This window comes from Hippichthys cyanospilos, chromosome 4 (assembly GCF_059441005.1).
Source record: "Hippichthys cyanospilos isolate Australia breed blue-spotted pipefish chromosome 4, RoL_Hcya_1.0, whole genome shotgun sequence".
In the NCBI taxonomy this organism is placed as follows: domain Eukaryota; kingdom Metazoa; phylum Chordata; class Actinopteri; order Syngnathiformes; family Syngnathidae; genus Hippichthys; species Hippichthys cyanospilos.
Genome location: NC_142372.1, coordinates 8332580 through 8353228, shown reverse-complemented (window position 1 = coordinate 8353228; position 20649 = coordinate 8332580). Strand labels below are relative to the sequence as shown.

General features: G+C 38.3%; 1 protein-coding gene across 8 annotated transcripts; it reads left to right on the top strand.

Moving 5' to 3' along the window:
- The first annotated feature begins 1121 nt into the window (after positions 1–1121).
- LOC148424463 (protein mono-ADP-ribosyltransferase PARP6) lies at positions 1122–19669 on the top strand. 8 transcript variants are annotated; one of them, XM_088413133.1, is made up of 24 exons: positions 1122–1353; positions 2827–2877; positions 5352–5448; positions 5731–5808; positions 6954–7048; positions 8511–8571; positions 8746–8836; positions 9006–9072; positions 9660–9809; positions 10134–10284; positions 10557–10688; positions 10833–10928; positions 11390–11482; positions 11773–11898; positions 12827–12892; positions 13050–13117; positions 13879–13927; positions 14051–14163; positions 15396–15468; positions 16691–16760; positions 16926–17005; positions 17086–17149; positions 17225–17265; positions 17997–19669. In XM_088413133.1, exons 3-24 carry the CDS (start codon positions 5446–5448, stop codon positions 18000–18002), a joined length of 1773 nt encoding a protein of 590 aa, XP_088269259.1. In that variant the 5' UTR covers positions 1122–1353; positions 2827–2877; positions 5352–5445; the 3' UTR covers positions 18003–19669. The 8 variants fall into 8 exon arrangements, with proteins under 8 accessions (XP_088269259.1, XP_088269258.1, XP_088269256.1 ...); XM_088413132.1 differs by having other exon boundaries at positions 1133–1353; positions 17083–17149; XM_088413130.1 differs by having other exon boundaries at positions 1169–1353; positions 8821–8836; positions 17083–17149; positions 17225–17309.
- Positions 19670–20649: the final 980 nt, after the last annotated feature.

Genomic DNA, 20649 nt, shown 5'->3' with positions numbered 1-20649 from the left:
TGTATTTAATGTTATACACCAAGAAAATAAGAGTTAAATGGGTTAGAGAAAGGTACGCGAAGGGATATACTAGATATAGAGCTGCGATAGGGACGCGTGGTGGATTCAGCCAATCAGAGTACGAGAATCCTCACACAGTCCGTCCGCCTCGACATGTGATGCATAATGGCGAGTCGCAGCAAGTTCTCCTGTTAGTTGGACAATTTAAGATCATGTATTTAAAACAGTTGTTTTACTACGAGAGTGCAAACTGATATATTTTGAGGACAACGCATCGCCTTCAGGGTTGTAGGTTGCCACCACATTCTATCTGAATAAGTAAATAATCCGTTTTGGAGATGAGACAAAAACGACGTTGTTTCACACTACAGTACGCGACATGTTGAGTCAAACGTCACCTATGTGGAGACGATTACATAAGGATGCTATGCGGTTCGGTACCTAAATTGTGGCTATGACACCATCTACTGTTCAAAAAATAGAATTGCACTATGACGTTCACGTTGTCGGGGACAATGTTTGCTATTTGGATTATTGATACCAACAGAAGATATATTTTTACAAAATTGCATATCATGTGATTATAAACGGGAATTTATGTAGATTAAATATGTAAAGTTGAATTTTAAAGGGTTTACGGTAGGAATACTGAAGAGCTTGCCCACTTGGGTGAGCAAAAAGTAGGTTTTTCTATTTTATTTTTTATTTATTGATACTATAGTTAATAGTAGTTTATCATTTACCTATTTGATTATTGTATTTACGTGCACATACAGTAAACGTACTGTAATTTTGGTAAATGAAGTGGATTTTATGTCGTGTTCTTTAAGTTTCCCCCTCTTTATTAGGCCCTCAAGCAAAAAGCACTACGCTCCTTTATTTGGGAGATTTCGCTTTCTTCAAACACAGTAGGAAGTTGACAATCTTATTCCATCCGGTCTTTGGGTCAATCTCCAATAGACACAATCAGATAACCGAGGTAAAGACAGATTATCCCCGAAGCCTTACCGCCATTGTTTCCCTACACAATGGTTATTGCAAAGGCAATGTTATTCAATATTCAATGTTATCACTGAAGTTTTTATCTAGAATAAACAGTAAGTAGTGGGATTCCAAGTGCCATTCCTGCACCTGTAGTATAACTGATTTGTTCAATATAACAACTATTAATGAAAACTGTCACAGTTAAAGCCAGGCAACCGCGCCCACTTTTCCCCATCAGCCAATCACAGTCTGTCAGCCGGTGACAGATGTGTCAAAGAAGTTCCTGCATTTGCTCAAGTGATTAGTCTTGATTTACAAGTTCTTTCCTGTTTCCATGGCCGTTTGGAATTTCTGCAGTGACAACTAAATGTGAGTTTACCCGTGGTGCCACCTGTGAATTACGGATCTACTACTACAAAGTCTGGAGTTTCTCATTCCCGCTTGATTACGGAATATTTCATGGCTTGTAATCAAAACCTTATCCCTGCCTTTAAATGCTTTCCATCTGGATATTACAGTTATCTGCCTATGAATGACTGTGATGTTAACTGCTTGGCTTTGAATGTTCTATGAATGACTGTGAAGTTAACTGCTTGGCTACTTGCCCAATTGGGCTGTCAAAGTTGTAGCCCTGCTCTGTATTTATAATGAACTACAGAGAACACCTGAATATTAGTTTCAAAATTTGCCAAGTTTTTCAATTTTTTTTCAAACTCATCTGCAGTTTTTATGCTCAGGTGAATAGTGCAAAAAAAAAAAAAACTGAGCATGCTATTAGCTAAGCTAAAAATAGCCTGCACCTTCTTACACAACACTTGTCTGTGGCGTGTCAACTTTGCTTTATTTTCACTTTAAGGGACCCGCGTTTGAATCTGGCTGGCTCCGGCCTTTCTGTGTGGAGTGTGCATCTTCTCCCCGAGCCCGCACGGGTTCTCCCCGGGCATTCCGGCCTCCTCCCGCACCCTGAAAACTTGCATGGCAGACGTATTGGACATACTAAATTGTCCTTAGGTGTGATTTGGTGTGTGGATGATTGTTCGTCTGTGTGTACCCTGCAATTGGCTGGCAACCAGTTCAGGGTGTCCCCCACCCAAGGTCGGGTGGGATAAGCACCAGTAAGCCTGCGCTATAGATAATGGATGGATTGATTTTCATTTCAGTGGAGGTTAAATATAAAATACATACAATATTAATAAAAGAAATGAAAACATATATGTTTTAAAAATATACAAAAATAGGGCATAACATCTGTATTAAATATAAAAATCTACAGAAAATAAAAGATGTGCAAAAATAAAGACTAATTTTGGAAATAGAAAGTGTTGGCCTGACACAATATGTAAAAGATAATTTCCATGATTATATGCAGTTTCTAAAAACCTAGCTCTGTAATAAATATCAAATATGTATTGGGGAAAAAGGTAAACATCATCTACTTCGGCTTCCCAGTGCTGGCTTGTCATCTTATAATATTGAGTTCGTGCAAAGCTAATACAGTAATGTTGTATTTATATTTGTAGATTACATGAGTGCACTCAACAACATCAACATGATTACTCATCAACAGACAATGACTAATGACATGCGCACAACCCTCTCTTCTCCATCCTTACCTTTTTTTTTTTTAAATCCTCCCATCCAAACAGCAGCAGTGCAGTCAGCTGCAGGTCACATGACTTGGCTGTCTGCTCTCACTGAGCATGCTCCAAATCCTTTAGTGTTGTCAGGCAAAATACACTAGACGGCGGACGGAGCAGTGAGAGCTGCAGTTGAGAAATACACACACACAGGCTTCAATCGCGGAGTTATTTTTGATGAGCTTACTGTCGTCTGTGCTTGCAGGCGGAAAGAAGCTGAGGCGAGGATAGCATCCTGCGTCTCCATCCTCTGAAGGTAAATATGGATGGAGGAGGTTGGGCAGGGCATGTAGAGGGGGGAGGGGGACTGCATTTTGTGCTAAATAATTATCAAGAGGAGAAATGAGGACGATGTGCTCTGTTGGTATGTGGCACCTCAAAGCCTGTGGGGATGGTGATGTGTGTGTGTGTGTGTTGGGGGGGTGGGGGTAATCGGGGTGTTGCACGTCAGGATGCAGTGTGCATCTGGGCAGCGAAAGGGATATTTTCATCTTCAGGACATGGTAAAATTCTTTTAAGAGGAAGGTTGACTGAAGCGAAGCACACAAAGGCAGCAAGGAGAGTCTCTTTACTGACGCCTCTTTGGATTTTGCATCAGTTTCCTCCACTGTATTGCCTTACTGTGTGTATTGCCGTGCTGTGCTGCTTTTTGCTGTAAACGACACGAAAGTGCTTTGTGTTTTGGTTTGTTAATTATGCAAATGGTATTTGGCGTGACAGCTGGCAGCATTCGATGAGGCAACATTCATCAAATGTTCAAATGATGGGACACTGTTTTCCTTTTTCCTACATCACAGCTTTGTAGGAACTGCGCAAGCTTTTACAATGCTGTTTGACAGACAATTTGTTGACAATTTCTTCTGAAACTAAGGGGATATAGTAATACTTCCCGTTTGAAGCCAAACTATTACCGCTACAAAACCCTTACTAACAATACAGGGAATGTTTGGGGAACCTCAGTTTACGTCGGTATTGACACACAACGTTTTTGCTGTAACAAAGAGTGCACATTGAGCTAGCTTTTCAGTTTGTATTCATGTCTATAGAATTTTCTATGTACACATTTCTAGCACTGTTAATACTGTTTTTTTTAGTACTGCGGACATGTAGGTTAATGCTATCATGTTGCAAAGCAAATAATCACTGTAACAATGAATATCATGTAGGTTATTCTTATTATGTTGTGAAGCAAATAATCACTGTAACAATGACTATCTCTCATACAAGTGTAAAAATAGGTTATCACTTCTTTTAAGATATCAAGCTTGTAACATAAACTCTTTAATGGCCAGAGTAAGGAAATATCATTGAAATGGTAAATGGTGAATTGACTTTATTTATAAAAAAAAAAGCAATCCTTGCATTTCTTTGTTATTAAGGACACAAATAAGAAAAAAAAGTCCATTTAAAAATTGGCCAAGAATTCTAGTTATATAAATCTGAATACTAGCCTAAATACTAACCTAAAAATGTATTGCTTCACTTAGTAGTCAGTAGTCCACGACTGTTTCCTCAGGTTTGCTGATTATGTTCAGTCGTCCACAATAAATCACGATATAACGCCAAAACATTACAACTTTTGAAAAAAGAAACAAAAAATTGTTCTAAGTGAGAGGTGGTTTTAGAAAGATTTGCATCTTTCTGGGAGCCCTACTTAAAAGTTGACTTTCATGCAAATGTCTAAAATCTAAAACATTCTAAAACATTCTTAAGTTAGTGTGTCAAACGGATACAGTGATCATTCAAGGGTTAAAGACAAAAAGGGAGGAACTAGTAACATTTTTTACTGGACGATTGTGAGAAGTATGTTTACCTGTTTAGTGTAAAATGTATGTAAAAATCAACAGTAAAAAAAACACATTTGACAACAAGTGAGAGCAAATACATTGCCTAACATGTCACCAACCAACACTTGGAGTACATAATAATGTTTTTGGTTTTCCCCGTGCCCGCATGGGTTTTCTCCAGTTAATCCAGTTTTCTTCCCCATTCCACAAAACAAGCTTGGTGGGTGAATCGGACATTCCGAATTGCCCTTAGGTGTGTTTGTGAGTGTGAGTGGTGGTTGTTTGTCTATGTGTGCCCTGTGATTGGCTGGCAAGCAGTTCACCACTTCAGAGCGTACCCATCCCCCTGTCCTAAATCAGCTGGGATAGGTTCCAGCATGCTCCTTTCGGAAACAATGACCTCTGCTGGTTGCAGTCAAAAAGCGCATGCCATAGTGACTGTTTCAAGACATGATTAATCAGCTTTCATTAATTTCATGCCATCCATCAATGTTTTCACCATCACCGGATCAATGATTATGCACATCCTTAAAAGTAACCTTAAAAAAAATCGCAATTCAGCATGCCTGCAAATCAGGAAACATCAGGTGTTGGCAACGGGCTGACATAAGCAAAGATACTATTTTTAAAACGAGTCCATTAAAAGTTGAGCCAACCCAACCCAAATAGATGTTTGTTTTTTTTTCCACCAAGGGAAAGACACACCGTAACACAAAGATAACGAGTGCTGAACATCCAGCACCATTCTCCCACACACACACTCTCCACAGTGATTAATGCCACTCTGAAAGGGAGGCAGAGATGGCTGTTGCTAGGAGACAGCAGGAAGGTGAAGTGCAGACAATTTAAAGGAGAGTTTGCCGACAAAGTGTATAATCATGTGAGGTGGCCTGGTTGTTACTTTGTGGCCACCTTATGAATTTGTCCTGTCTGTCGTACCAAGGTGCGCAAGACGTACTGGCTTCCTTCCTTCCCTGCTGCGATGGTTGGCACGAGGCCTAAAGCTGTCTGATTGAACCTTGAGAACAGCCGGACTGATGGTAAGCTAGTTAGCACCGTATTTGATAGCATTACCTGTTTAACCAAAGTCAAAACCATGAGTACATCAAATAAAAGACTATTTCATTGGACCTCTGGGGAATTAGCTTGGATTCTAATAATAAAAAAAGGCATGTTATTTTTAATCACTTTGTAAGTGCATTCTGAGTGTATCCGGTTCTTAAGGCTATATAAAGCTCTGTTTCAGAGTGATGTGTGATGAAAGGCAGTAAGAAATGGTCGCAGTTCCTTTGCACGCCAGTGATTCTTTACCATGCCCACAGGACATCAAAGGCCAGTGCTGGACCGACGAGGAATCTGATGGTGAGAACGAGCCAGAGCAGTTCCTGTACGGCATCCAGGTACAGAGGCGCAATTTCAGTTGTTTCCTGTTATTGGCGTTGGGGCGTAATTAACCTTGACACACCAGATGGAAAGTTTTGTGAAGGGGTTTGTCGCACAAATCCACGGGCGATAGTCATTCGAAGTCTTTATTAAGACTTTATTAAGGTGCAAGCAGTAAAAACAACAAAACTAGAGGTTGAGCATTACACCGCCTGGTCGGATCATGTCAGTTTCTCACCACCACCAAAAAACTTTGACCTACCCCGAAAGCACCTCCAAAGGTTTGAATAAGGATTTCATTCTTGGCAACACCACCATAGGGATGAATGGGGACATTCGCCTCTGGTAGCCCAACAATAAATTTTAATAAGAATTTCCCGCCTACTGCCCAAAGTCAGCTGGGATAGGCACCCAGGAAGCCTGCGACCTTTGTGAGGATAAGTGGAACCAGAGGATGGATGGATGAGTTAAGTGCTTTAAAAAAAAAAGTCCTTTGTTCCGTATGAGCTTCTGAAAAAGTAATGGGTGCTATTGTGACCAACAGAGATTCCGTATTTTACTGTAACTTTATGATCCCAGTCTGTGTTATCATCCAAGACCTGTAATTGAAATGTAAATCCAGTCAAGGTGCTTGCCGCTTGGCCGTCGTAGAACATGAAAGCAGAAAGATAAGGATGAAGCTCTGCAAAATGTCTCTGCAAGATGGGGTGATCAAGAGTGTTAATTTCCTGTCTCGATGGCGAGACAACAGTTTGGGCTTCCTATTATCCATGAATGTTTGTGAGCTGTCGTGAGCCGGTTGATGGACTACATTGCGGCGCAAGATGATAAAATGTTATAAAATATACCATGTTGAGCATGTTTAGTTTGCTTTAAAAAAAAAAAAAAAATATATATATATATATATATATATATATATATATATATATATCATATATATATATATATATATATATATCATATATATATATATATATATATATATATATATATATATATATATATATATATATATGTATGCGCAAGATGGCATTGCACAAATCAGTATGGCCCCTATTTAGAAAAATAATGTAGCTAAACATTAACAATATATTGATTCACTTGCCCGACATAACTGTCAAATATGAACTGCAAGGTTGATGGCAAACAATGTTTGTGACAGGGAAGTTGCGCCGCTGACCTCTATCGACATCCTCAACTCGATGCAGACATTGAGGCAGTAAAAGATATCTATACCGACAGTGCTGTCTCTGTCAGGTACACACACACACACACACACAAACACACACACTTTTGAGCTACTATAAACTTGACTATTGTACACTAGAGTCAAATGTCACGTAACCGAGCAATGTATTGAATGGAAACATTTTGCATGACAGTCAGCTATGAGAAAATGTAAAATCACTTTAAAGGGGCAGTCAACCCCAAAGTTAAAAAAAAAAAAAGTGTTTTATGGGTCCGCGCTTATCTAAACATGGCGTTCAGATTAATACTGTGTTTAGGGAAGTATTTATTAAGCAGCAAAATTTTTTCCATCTCGGGCAATCCAATCCATGTTTTCAATAATAAAAAACAATTTAATTATATATATATATATATATATATATATATATATATATATATATATATATATATATATATATATATATATATATATATATATATATATATATATATATTTTTAGATAATCGAAATAGGTGTAAAAAAGGGATACATTTAGTACATTTAAATGAAATCCATGTTATTTTAAATATTTCTGTATGAATACAATATACCGATTGACATTTATTTGTTCGCAATTTAAGACACTTAAAATAAATGTCATGTTTCAAATTTCAATTAAAACTAATTTAAATTAGGACATTGACTTGAGAAATGTATGACGTTTTCCTTGCAAAACAACGAAACAACAACTTAACAATCGTCCAAATTTTCTTTCTTTGAAAAAAAGTACTTAAAATAATATTTGTTTTGCACAGCAAATATTTTTCACAGTAAAGTCCCTCAAACACAGCAATAATGAGGCAATGAAAAACTAAAGGCGTCACACCGTCCGGTACAGCTTTAAAAAAAAAAAAAAAAAAAGACATTTATTTATTTAAAAAGAAAAAAAATTATCATCAGTATGTGGGCAGTCATTTTGTCATTGACTGTCACCTGAAAATGACACCACAGTTTCTCAGGGCTCAGGTAACAATCAATCAGTGCTCACCTGTTCTCTGAGATATGTCAGATGACAATGATTCGCAAGGCATGATTGGTCGTTACATGATCTCTGAGTAACTGTCATGTCATTTTCACTTGACAAAAAAATGCCAACAAGGCCGCCCCCTGAAATGGACTAATATGAGTGGACTCAATTCATATTCCACAAAATACACTATTAATCAGAATGCTGTGTTTAGACTAGTGGAGCTGCATACAGTAGAACACAATTGTAAAAATATTGTTTGGGGGGGTTGACATCTCCTTTACCCGCAGTTGCTAGTCAATAGTAGGTTAACGATAAAAAATGTGTGATTAAACTGATTAAACAGCACTGAAGTGTTAGCTAGGTTTTTGTGTAATCCCGCTGTCTGACGAACAAAAACAAGCGACATAAAAATCAATCAAAACAATCGATCAAAACAATACCACATTCTCATAACTCAAGTTTTGGAGCTGAGTCGAAGTCTCGGAATAAACAGCGACTGTATCTTTTGTGTCTTTGATCAGGGAGTATGGCATCATAGACGACGTCGACGTTGATCTTCACATTAACGTTGGCTTCCTCGACGTGAGTCAGCATTCTAATAATTTTGCATCACTGCTAGTCTTGTGCACATCTCAGCAACACAATGCATAATGCAGATTAGTCCAACTTTATTCAAATGCAGAGAAGTGCCCTCATTAGCAAGCTAACATTGTGGTTATGTGCATGTGTATGTGTGTGTATATGTGTGTGACTCAGGAGGAGGTTGCGACAGCTTGGAAAGTAATCAGAACAGAGCCCATTATTCTGAGACTCCGCTTTTCTCTTTCTCAGTACCTCGACGGGCCCGGTGAGTAGAGATGTCGTAGTTGATGTTGTTGGCGCTTTTTAGCAATTTGTGCCACACGTGCAGAGCGTGGGAGGTGAGTAGCATGCGCGCAGAATGAGGAGGCAGTGGAGGCTCAGAAGAAACGTTTGCGTGACTGTGCTGTGTAATAACGCCAGTCATCTCCCCGCAGTGCCATCAGTCGATGTGTTCCAGCCTTCCAACAAAGAAGGATTCAGCCTTGGCTTGCAACTCAAGAAGTGAGTTTGGCTATCTACATGTATAACTTTTTAAACGTTTTGCTTTTGATTGATTATATACGCCAACGGTCCTCTAATGGGGGTACAGTAAATGAAGGGCCTTAACGGATGTGTGATATTTTTACGGGGTTTTCATTAATGCTGTGAAAGGAACAGTACATTTTTATTTTCAAATTGGGAGCAAATCTATTGGAACATGTAGCGATGTAATGCTAAATTGTGTTGTAGTGACTCCTTAGAACAATGTTGTGTGCTTTTGTTTTGTGAACTTAAATACAGTTGCTCATTGTCATCAGTGACACAATTTTCTGGCAGATGAGCCAGAAATATAGCAGATTATGTTTGACAATTTATCTTATGGAGTTGCTGACTAAAAAATGCCTAAGGCTGCAAATGTGATACATTTATTTTTTTGAGTGAAGTTATTCTAATGATTCTGTAGACTTAAAAATGGCCATCACTACTTTCTTGCCAACTTTTTTCTATTGAATGGTAATCATGGAAAATATTTGTCATTCCTGTCAATAAATCTCATACTAATCTTTTCTTATATGATACCTTCATGCACTTCTCATTATAACTGACAGGATCCTGAGCACATTCATATCCCAGCAGTGGAAGCATCTTAGTAATGAGTTCCTCAAGGCCCAGCAGGAGAAGAGGCACAGCTGGTTCAAAGCCGGCGGAACCATCAAAAAGTTCCGCGCCGGGCTCAGCATTTTCTCTCCAATCCCTAAGTAAGCTTCTCCTATCTGTACTGCAAAATATCTGTCATGTTAGGCTATTGATCAATATTGCAGTGAATTGATAATTTGAATTTAAGACCTTCGCACTCTATTTGTGACGCTATATACGTATTGCTTCAACGTCCCCAAAGATGCATTAATTATTGCTGTTATACAGCATCTTGTCAGATATTATTATTAATGAGCGGTTTGTTTGTATGGAACAATTAAACATGGGCAGACGCACCCATTGACCTTGCAAAGATAAACATAGCATTGTTTCATCGTGAGTAAACAGGATTTGCTGCTAATAATTTGTATGCTCTTGTCATCAAGGTCTCCAAGCTTCCCCTTGATCCAAGACACGGTCCTAAAAGGGAAGCTGAGCGTGCCTGAACTCCATGTGACCCGCCTCATGAATCGATCCATCTCATGTACCATGAAGAATCCGAAAGGGGAGCTCTTCAGCTATCCGCCAAACAGCCAGGTTAGTATGTCTCACACAGGATCTGGCCTTGTCCACTTCTCATGTTGTGGACAATTGTCTTATAGTCCCTCCTTCTTTCATTCATATTCCCTCCGTATTCCTTCATATTTGGAAAAAATTGTGTAAATATGTATCTGGGATTGAATGTCTCAAATTTTGAATGTTAAAGTTAAACTTACTGTTTGATAGTCTCCTCTTTTGGAAATCACTGACATCATTTTAGCATTTCCCTAATGTCATGCCGTCACCCATAATGCTTTTGTCTTCACCAGACCGTGGCTGTCCCGGCAGCCAGGGCCCCTGCACAGATCACCACGAGGCAGCTGATCGAATTGTTCTTCTCATCCCAGGCGGGCGGACACTGCAAGAACATTCCCACACTGGAGTATGGCTTCTTAGTTCAGGTGCAAATCAAAATCCTAAAAAAAATATTACCAATAATGTAGGCTTCTAATTAGCTTAACGTGATTGTTCCGTTTTAACTGTGGATTAGGGCGTGAAGACTTGTTTTTGCCCCATGTGTGCATGTATGTGTTTTCTCTGACCAGATAATGAAGTACTCCGAGCAGAGGATCCCTACGCTTAACGAGTACTGCGTGGTCTGTGATGAGCAGCATGTCTTTCAGAACGGATCCATGCTGAAGGTATCAAAGAGACTAATCCAGGCATCTAAGTAGGGCCGCACAATAAATTAAATTTTAATCACGGTATTGACTGCCACGTTTAATTAAGCTGATCCTAGGCGATATTAACATTTAAAAAGCCGACTGCTGTAGCTTACATGTCAAATCAAGCACTTTGTCGTCCTACCACCAGGGAGCAATGTTTCCCACATGTTTACATGACAAAAGCTTCTGTTTCTCTCATCCTAATATATTATTTACCAGTGTGAAATGGCGTTGAGTTTCTCACCTGATTCCTAATACATACAGTGTTTCTACTAGTGTAGTGCAATTGAATCACTCCTGACTATCACGCAATTTTTTTTAACACTGGACACAAGTACAGTACTATGATGCTTTTTTTTTTTTTTTTTTTAATCGAGGTTGCTAAGTGTCTTCTGTATTTACATCCTGTCTCTATGTGCTTGTGTGTATGTGTACAGCCGGCTGTGTGCACAAGGGAACTGTGCGTGTTCTCCTTCTACACCCTAGGCGTGATGTCAGGAGCTGCAGAGGAAGTGGCCACCGGTGCAGAGGTGATAAGCTCACACATGCATAAAATGCAATATCAGCCCATCCATTTTTTATATATGCGTTAAAGCTGAGCTGGAGCCTATTCCAGCTGCCTCTGGGCAAAAGCCAGCCCGGGAACATTGTTCAATATTCTAAAAATGCATTTTATGACAATAGGTCTCTTAACCCCAACCCCTAAGAGACGCCTCCTCCGTAGGCAGTTCCTTAAATAGGCATCCCTGGTCACTCTTTGCAGAAAGATGGTCTTCTCAAATATTATAACAGTAATTAGAGTTCTCTTTCCTCTCTCCAGGTGGTCGATCTTCTTGTGGCCATGTGCCGAGCTGCACTCGAGTCCCCTCGCAAAAGCATCATATTTGAGCCCTACCCCTCTGTTGTAGACCCCAATGACCCCAAGACTTTGGCCTTCAACCCAAAGGTCAGCATTCCTCCAAATACTGTTTTATGAATACCATTAATTAGTAAAATTTAAATATGTTACGCTTCTTGATGAACTCATTCAATCCCAAAGACGTATTTTTACGCTTTTCTTCAAGAGTTCAAATATTTAATACCTGATACCTATTTTTTTTTCAATTCTCTTTGTTATATGGCAAAAGGATGGCCTAAAATGCTTGTTACCCAATAACATGAATACTAAAGTAATCAATTACTTTGTGATTAAGTACTCGAATAATTGATTAGGTTCAGTAATTAATCACAAGAGTAACTGAATACTTTCTATAGTTATTGATTATTTTAGTTACGAAAGTAAATAGTGATTTTATTATTTTAGTGCTACCAATTTTTCGACCCTCCTTTAGCCAAACACTTGAAAAAAATAAGTTGCTGGAATTGAACATCTTCATTTTTAAAAATTGTAAAACTATATCTGTGGAAATAGTGATTTTTTTTCCCTCTCAATCTGTGATAGTGTATTTTTTCTTTTGTTATTTTGAGGCAAATGAAAATCAATAAAGCCTACACAAAAATTCAAATTTGGACATTCAAATATGTTGTCAAAGCCTTCCTAGATCCATATGCTCTGCATGCCTTATGCTGTACTAATCTAAATGCCACAGCATATTTGTTTGAGTGGATCATTAATAATCTTGAATGATGAACTACGGAGGTTTTAATATTTTTTCATGAATAAAATATGCAACATTTATCATCAATCATTTTTGTCAATAGTTTGATGAGATTTTAATCGACTAAACTGCAGCTACTAGGCAGAACAACCTCCACATACAACTTAGTGGTAAATGAGCCTCAATGTTTTTGTCCTTACAGCTGATTTTAGACATGTTCATGTTCTTTTTTTTTCATGAATTACAAATCCTGCTGGGCTCCGCTGATAAACACAGAAGAAGAATTATGAGAGACTGCAAAAAGCGCTGGACAGTGTCATGTCTATACGGGAAATGACCCAGGTACAATAAGATCACAGTATATTGTAAAATAGACTAAAAATATATCTTTTATGACAGCCCTGTGCGTCAGCCATATCGCAGTGTGGCTTTTGCATTTGTCCCACTTTGGCTGTAAAGTGTTTATACTAAGCACACGATTCTGCATTTTTTTTTCCAGGGCTCCTATTTGGAGATCAAGAAGCAGATGGACAAACTGGACCCTTTGGCCCATCCCCTGCTACAATGGTGGGTGGAGAGAACATGTTAAAAAAAAGTGTTTGCTCATTCTTGCAAGTTAACAGCTTTTGAATTTTCTTTGAAAAATAGCAGATGGAAACATTAAATGAATGGAAAGTTGAAAACCTTTCAACTTTCACTTGAATGAGGACACAGCAAGCCGACGTTATTATGCAACTGTCATACAAGTGTGAAAAGATATTGACTGATTCAGTAAATTACTTAAAATGATTAAATTAAATCTATAAAGGGTGGATTTGACAGCCGTCAGTCATTCTTCTGAATACCATATTTTTTTGGTCTAAGTTCTCTCTATGTAATGTTCTCAAAAATTGACAACACACCTTATAATATGGCGCAACTGAATTTTGACTCATTTTGTTGTCCATTAATGTTCAATATATGCCTTTTTGTTTCCATTAATGTTTTGTAATATGCCTTTGACCCAGAGGGGCCTATTCGTGGAAACGAACAAAAAAATTAGACTTGTTCTTTGAGACTGCACCTTATACGCTTGTAACCCTATTCTGAAAAATACCATCAAAAAACCATGCTCTTGAGTTTCCAAATGGTACACGGGGCACACTTGGAGCATTTTTCAAATGCACAGAGAATTGTTAAGAACACTTAAAATGTCAATTGTTTGCACATAGAGATATTGTTTTCATAACAAAAAATTCTGATTATTTTACCGCGCAATTAACCACAATAATTAGGAATCACTTGATGTGAATTTCACGTGTATTTATTTATTTTTTGTCTTTTTGCAGGATTATTTCCAGTAATAGATCTCACATTGTCAAGTTGCCTCTTAGTAGGGTATGAAATCAGAAGCACCAGCAGTCCTCTATTACCAAACATGTTTTGCATAGTGTAATTTGTGTTCCGTTCTCTTTTCTGTCTCATTTCAACTTTCATATGATGACCACATCATTATGATAGCAACTGAAATTCATGCACACCTCCCACCAGTTCCTGCTTCTCAGCAGCCCCCCAGCCAAGGAGGCTCGCTTCCGCACTGCCAAAAAGCTCTACGGCAGCACCTTCGCCTTCCAGTGAGTCTGCTTCCCTCTCTCTGACACGCTTTACATTCATGAGTTTTTTTTTGTTTTTTTGGAGACAGCGCACTTTGTAAATATTACATAACAGCATTAGTACATGGAAAGGTACTACACTCTGGTAGATTTAGATGTTGCAACAACAAATGCCACTGCTCAGCAGGTGCATTTGTCTGAGATGTTGAGAAGTCAAGAAAACATGATGGTGAGATCAGGATTTGGAGCAAAAGGTTCACACATGCTCCATCTGGACACTAGAACGGCCCAAATACCGAGAGTATTTACCCCAATTAGCGCCATCCCAATGAAGCCATTCATATAAACCACAAAACCTCATTACATATTATATTTTTATATTATATTTTATATTTTTTACAACTACATTTTTTATGACACCTTGTTTGAATTTTTTATTATGACATATATGCTCCAATTTTGAACCAATTTATATGGGGACAAGACACAAAAACTACGAGTTTTTGTAAAAGAAAGTGCAGTTTTACAAAATAAATCTAGAATCTCTTTTGAAATCAAATAAAACAATGTATTATCAGGTGTTTGGTTGCAACTTGAGTAAAATAAATAAATAAATGAATAATTGCATCAGAATTATTTTTTATTAAACTCTTTATTCCTCTTAGCATTGATCTAAACAGTCTTTTAATGTAGTCAAGAGGTATTTTTTCCCATTCCTCAGATCCCATTCCTCAAAGCGTCATAATTTTTCATTTCTGTCTGACGCTTATATTCTGCTACTAAAGTTCAACTGACTTAATCTGGTTATTTTGTTTACATTCCCTTTAGCACAGCTCCATCTGGTGAATGCATAACACGGTATCAGCCACTACTGTAGCTTCTATTCTATGTGCTTTATGATGAGATGCGCCCTATACCTGAAAAGTTTTAAAATAGGCCATTCATTGAAGGTGCGCCTTAAAATTTGGTGTGCCTTTTAGTGCGAAAAATACAGACCTAATGATAACATTTTACCGTTGAAATGGGTTAATACATTTTGAATCCCTTTCCAAGAGACTAATGCAACTCAGGTCGTTCAAATTTTGACTGGCCAAAAAGCATTTGCAAACCTGCGAAGTGGGTCACCTCGCATGGACATGAAAGTAAACGAACTTTTCAGCATATACAGCCTGTTCTGATATTTTATTGTATTGAGAAGCCGGGACACAATTCACACGCATGTTTTCTCTCATTTCCCCCTACACTTGCTCTAGTGGTTCCCATATAGAGAACTGGCACTCTGTTCTGAGAAATGGACTAGTCAATGCCTCTTACACCAAACTGCAGGTACGTAAACCCTGGCAGTTTACCCTCTCGGATCGTCAGCCTGCTTTGCAACAGAGCGGGCTGGCTGTCCGGCTGATTCATTTTTGCAGTTAATAGATGCCAGCTTCCCTTTTGGGCTGCTTTGCCATTTGCACTTCAGCCAGCAGGGTGTACAAGCAGTATTTTCCTCCCGAGCAAATGTGTGCAACAGTGGATGCCACGCCTGTCGTGGCATTAGCTGTGATGCCGGCTAGGAGGCTGCCTGTGCGCCCTCTTGGAGTGAACCATTTAGAGCAGGGTGTAGGCTAGGTTTCTCGTCTGACGTTGCGGAATGCAAGGGTAACTGCACCCAAAGTGAGTAAAGACTTCTCAGAAAGCTTCCATTGGATGAGGTCAGTAACTAAATTCTATACTGGAACAACATTTTTTTTCCGAAGATACATGAACACTTTTTACTACCACTTAAAAGAAAGATGTATCTATTCATAGCCACTGCTAGCCCAGTAAAAATGAATTTTGACATCTATAACCATCAATGGCAGTGAATGAGTAAATAAATACAAATTCAAATGTGTTTGAAGACCCTGCAAACTGTTTTCTGTGATGTTTCTAAATACATTAAATAATTGTTATACAATATTTTAATTAAATAAAAATCTCATGCGGAAATAAAATTATCAATAAATTTATATATGGGGCGGCGTGGCTTAGTGGTAGAGTGGTCGTCTCCCAGCGGAAAGGCCGTGGGTTCGATCCCCCGACCATCAAGACCATATCTAAGTGTCCTTGAGCAAGACACTGAACCCCCAGTTGCTCCTGAGTAGGTAAATGACTAGTTAGTGTAAAGCGCTTTGAGTACCTAAGGTAGAAAAGCGCTATATAAGTGAAAGTCCATTTACCATTTACCAAAGTCCATATAAGTTCACATTCATCATTGATGTTTCTCAATATGTTAAATACATGCTAACAATATTTTAAATAAAAAAAAGTGTCCCGGGGGTCCACTGCGCGTGTGTGTGTGTGTGTGTGTGTGTGTGTGTGTGTATGTATGCATGTATGTATGTATATAGGCAATTAATTAATGACACTTCTTATTTAATGAAACATATATTTAATGTTGGCACTTTCAGTCCTCCATAAGCAGTAATTGTTGATTTGAATCCATGTAAACAGAGTTGTGTAGTTTTTTTTTTTGTATGAAAATGTGCTGACACTGATTGTTCTCCGTTCTTTTCACTTCAAGCTGCATGGGGCAGCATATGGAAAGGGCATCTATCTCAGCCCCATCTCCAGCATATCGTTTGGATACTCAGGTAAAAATGACTCACTTCCCAGCTTTTTGGACACACTTCTCCGCCCTGCTCACTTTTAGGTCCCTTCTAACAATATGACTGAGATCATCAGTGTCCAAATGGTCACAAAGCCTTTCACATTTTGCTTAAAAGTCAAGTTATGATAGAGGACTGTACTGTGTGCAGGAATGGGGAAGGGACAACACCGCATGCCCACCAAAACCGAGTTGGTGCAGCGTTATAACCGCATGAACACAATACCACAGGTAAGGGTTGAAGAAGTGTTAAACCTATTCACATGGGCGCACATTGCACGTCACATGTTTTTGTTTTGCGTTTCAAGCAGAGTCGCCCAATCCAATCGAGATTTCTGCAAAGTCGAAATCTCAACTGCATTGCACTTTGTGAAGGTAAAAAAAAAAAGAATGAGAGCTCACTGGAATGTTACAGCTCATATTGGTGTGTCTCCTTTCTTTTTTAAACAGTGATCACATCAAAGGATCTGCAGAAGCACGGCAACATTTGGGTGTGTCCTGTGTCGGACCATGTTTGTACTCGCTTCTTTTTTGTGTGCGTAATAGCTTTAAATTGCTTCCTTCTCCTCCTGTAGAGCTAGCATAGTCATTCTCAACCTTTTTTTTTTTTTTTTTAAGTAGGCAAGCTAGCATTCATCCATCCATACTACCTACATACCTGGTGGTTTCAGTTTCATTTCTGGCTTGTACGCCAGAAAAAAAAAAAGACTAATGGCAATGTGCAGCCACATAAAACTTAACAAAAGGAAAGGCATACAATGTTTTACAAAAGAGCCACAAAAACGCAATTTAGGAATGAGTTGTTTCTTTTTCTAGTTTACTTGTTCTTAGTTTGAAAAGAAAACTGTACAAATTTGAATATATATTTGCTGGTAGTTGTACAATTACTTTTAATAATCTGAACCCCTGAAATGCCTTCGCATACTCCCATTTGAGGATAACAAATCAATTAAACTCATCAATCATACACTTTGATTGTCAATTATAAGTAATTCGCAACAATGTCCTCTTTTAGTAAAGTGGAAACTACAGTATGTTTTATTTTACCTGATTCATCAATTGACAAAATAGTATGCAAATAAATGAATTTAAACCTAATCTACACCAAATGATCAGTTTGAAGGTTCTGTTTAAATTTTGACTTTTCTTCACTATGTGGAATTTGCATGCTGTGCTTGTATGTTTTTTTTACAGTGTTTTTTTTTTGCATTTGCATTTGCAGGTATGAGGACGGTCAAGTTGGAGACGCCAACATTAACACACAGGAGCCCAAGGTGCAGAAGGAGATCATGCGCGTGATCGGGAGCTAGATCTGCATCTCCTGGCTGATGGAGACTTTTTCTTTTTCTTCATTTTGCAAGCTGGGTCGCTCTTCATGTAAAGTAGATCCATGCATCGCCATGGGCACAGGTGCACAAAAGAAGCAAAGTTGAATGTATTTAAAGGTATTGAGAGGACATTGTTGTGTTGTTTTGGTCCCGACAAGCTTATTCTCTTGCGGACACTTTTCACCGTAAAAGTATACTAAATGGAAAAAAAAGAAGTCACTGGCATGGCTTTTCCACAGTTACAGCCTGCTTCATCTTCTTTCTTGCTGCACATGTATTATAGCTGTTATTTTTTTTCCTTTACGTCCTTTTTGTGAGTCAACTATAAAGGATGTAAAAGCACCGGAGTATTTCCCTGGCTTAGGGAACTGTTTTTCTTAGTCGTTCAAGAGGCAAAACAAATGAATATTATTGTGTTATTTTTGGCTTTTTAAATTAGTTATATGTGTTGTCAGAATCGCAATCCAGGCCGCATCGGGCAATCTCGCAAGTCATACTTAGCTCATAGTAGATTCTCCTACCCCTGCAAGAAATGATTGCAGATTATTTCTTATGTCGAATATTGTTTGAGTAATGGCTTCAATTACTTCTGTGCAATTGTTATCTAAAGGGCAAGCACAGCTCTGTCATTTCGTCCTTGGCCAATGGAATTCATTTGCCAGAATTCAATAAGGGCGGGTTTGAACTATCCACTAAAGGCACTTTGGTATGATGTGATTTATTGATAGGCTTATTATTTTGTCATGATGAATCCTTACAGCCAAACATTCCACAAGGTAAATGTCTTTCCTGTCATTACAGGGAAACCAAAACGTGAGACAAAACTTTTTTTCTTGATTAAATGTTCATTTCCTACACATCACATCAATTTCAAAGGAAAATAAATCCATGTGACTTTTAGAATATTTTCTATATGTTACACAAAACAACATTGTTACATAAGACAGTGTAAAGTTTATAGAGCAACAAATAATTATCCATCAAAGATAAGTTAATTGATTTCCCAATAAAATGAATGAGAGACACTTAAGTTCCGAAAAAGCACCTTATTTTCATGACTTGCATAATTTTGTGTTTGTGGGCATCAATTTTTCTTGTCAAATTTTGAGAAATTAAGATGTTTTCCCAGAGTCCAGTCAGGAGAATATTAGTATATTAATACACATTGTCAGTTTACAACCTTGTATAAATAATCTGTTTGATCAGTTATTTATTGTGTGCGGTCAATGTGTGAGCAGGCATTTTCTCGACATCGTATGACATTGTGTTAATTGCACTTGTGTGCTTGCCTAAAATCACATGTCCTTTACGCCCGGAACTAAAAATAATTACATTGAGACACTGTAACATTCTGAACTATGTATGTACAGAGAAGGCCTGTAAATATGGACGAAATGTACTGCGCAAATAACTGATGCGTGATTTTGGGGTTGGGGCTTTTTAGCTGCGAATTTGAACGTTGATTCTCTCACCGCTTGTCTCTGATGTAGAAAGTGTTTGGGAAGATAAAAGTGATGTAAAGTGGGATCAAACAATAAAATCCTGATTTTGCACAGTTTTAAATAAACTCTCCTGTTTTTTTTTTGAGAAATTAACATGAATGATGACCAGCTTCAACCATCTTTCACCAGAAGGGGGCAGTCAAAACCAATTAATCATATCAGCATGTTTATTTTATCCGTAAGAGCATCTTTAATATTTTCGATACAAAATCATTTTTTCTCTATTCAACACACCCCCTCTAACATTTGGTAGTAAAGCCCAACATCAGAGCGGGTAACAAAATGCAAGTAAAAACGAAGGCTTTGTGTCAGCCAAACAAGGCAGCATAGCATACTCTCCACAGTGACACAAACACGTCACCAATCACGAATTCGCACTACGCTACGATTTCGACAATTGTGCCATGCAATCAAGAGATGCTTTTTAGAAGCTAATGTTAACCATCATGGAGCCGTGCTGGTCTTTGAAGCTCTGGATCTTCATCCACGCTCAAAGCAAGCATGGGCGGAGAACCTCGTGGAGGTTGTTACATTATTTTTAGTGCAAAGCAAAAGACAGTTATTTGTTTACAGACCATTCAAAAGGCAATGGTCATTATCTCCCCCTTTAGAACCAGAATACTTAATGAATTATGGCTTTTAATTTACTGTTTACAGTGAATATTTTACTATTCACGAATATACATTTTCTAGCATTTAACCTAACCTCGGCAATTGGCTGGGAGAAAAAAAATCTTTGTGTTCTAGAATATATCAAAATGCCACAAGATGGCGCCAAAGCCCTATCAAGAAAGTTATAAATGCCACCCAAGGTAGTACGTTTAGTATCTTGACTAAAATTTTGTATTTGAGGGAGGAGCTTAAATTGGCCTTGGTCGTTAGTGGAATGCTAATAGTTAAAAAGAAAAAGGCTCAAATCTTTTGTAAGGCATAATTTGGCTCATATTAATCTCAGGATGTGTCACTCTTGACAGGTGTGTTCAAACCCTGTCCTCGAAGCCACTAACCTTCATGTTTTTGTTGTTTCCTTCTTCCAACACACCAG

Excerpts from the sequence above, each read along its gene's own strand:
- LOC148424463 (XM_088413125.1), top strand. Across the intron at positions 8,837-9,005 it reads TCAGTACCTCGACGGGCCCG|TGCCATCAGTCGATGTGTTC; the intron begins GTGAGTAGAGAT and ends ATCTCCCCGCAG. Across the intron at positions 11,483-11,772 it reads AAGTGGCCACCGGTGCAGAG|GTGGTCGATCTTCTTGTGGC; the intron begins GTGATAAGCTCA and ends TCCTCTCTCCAG.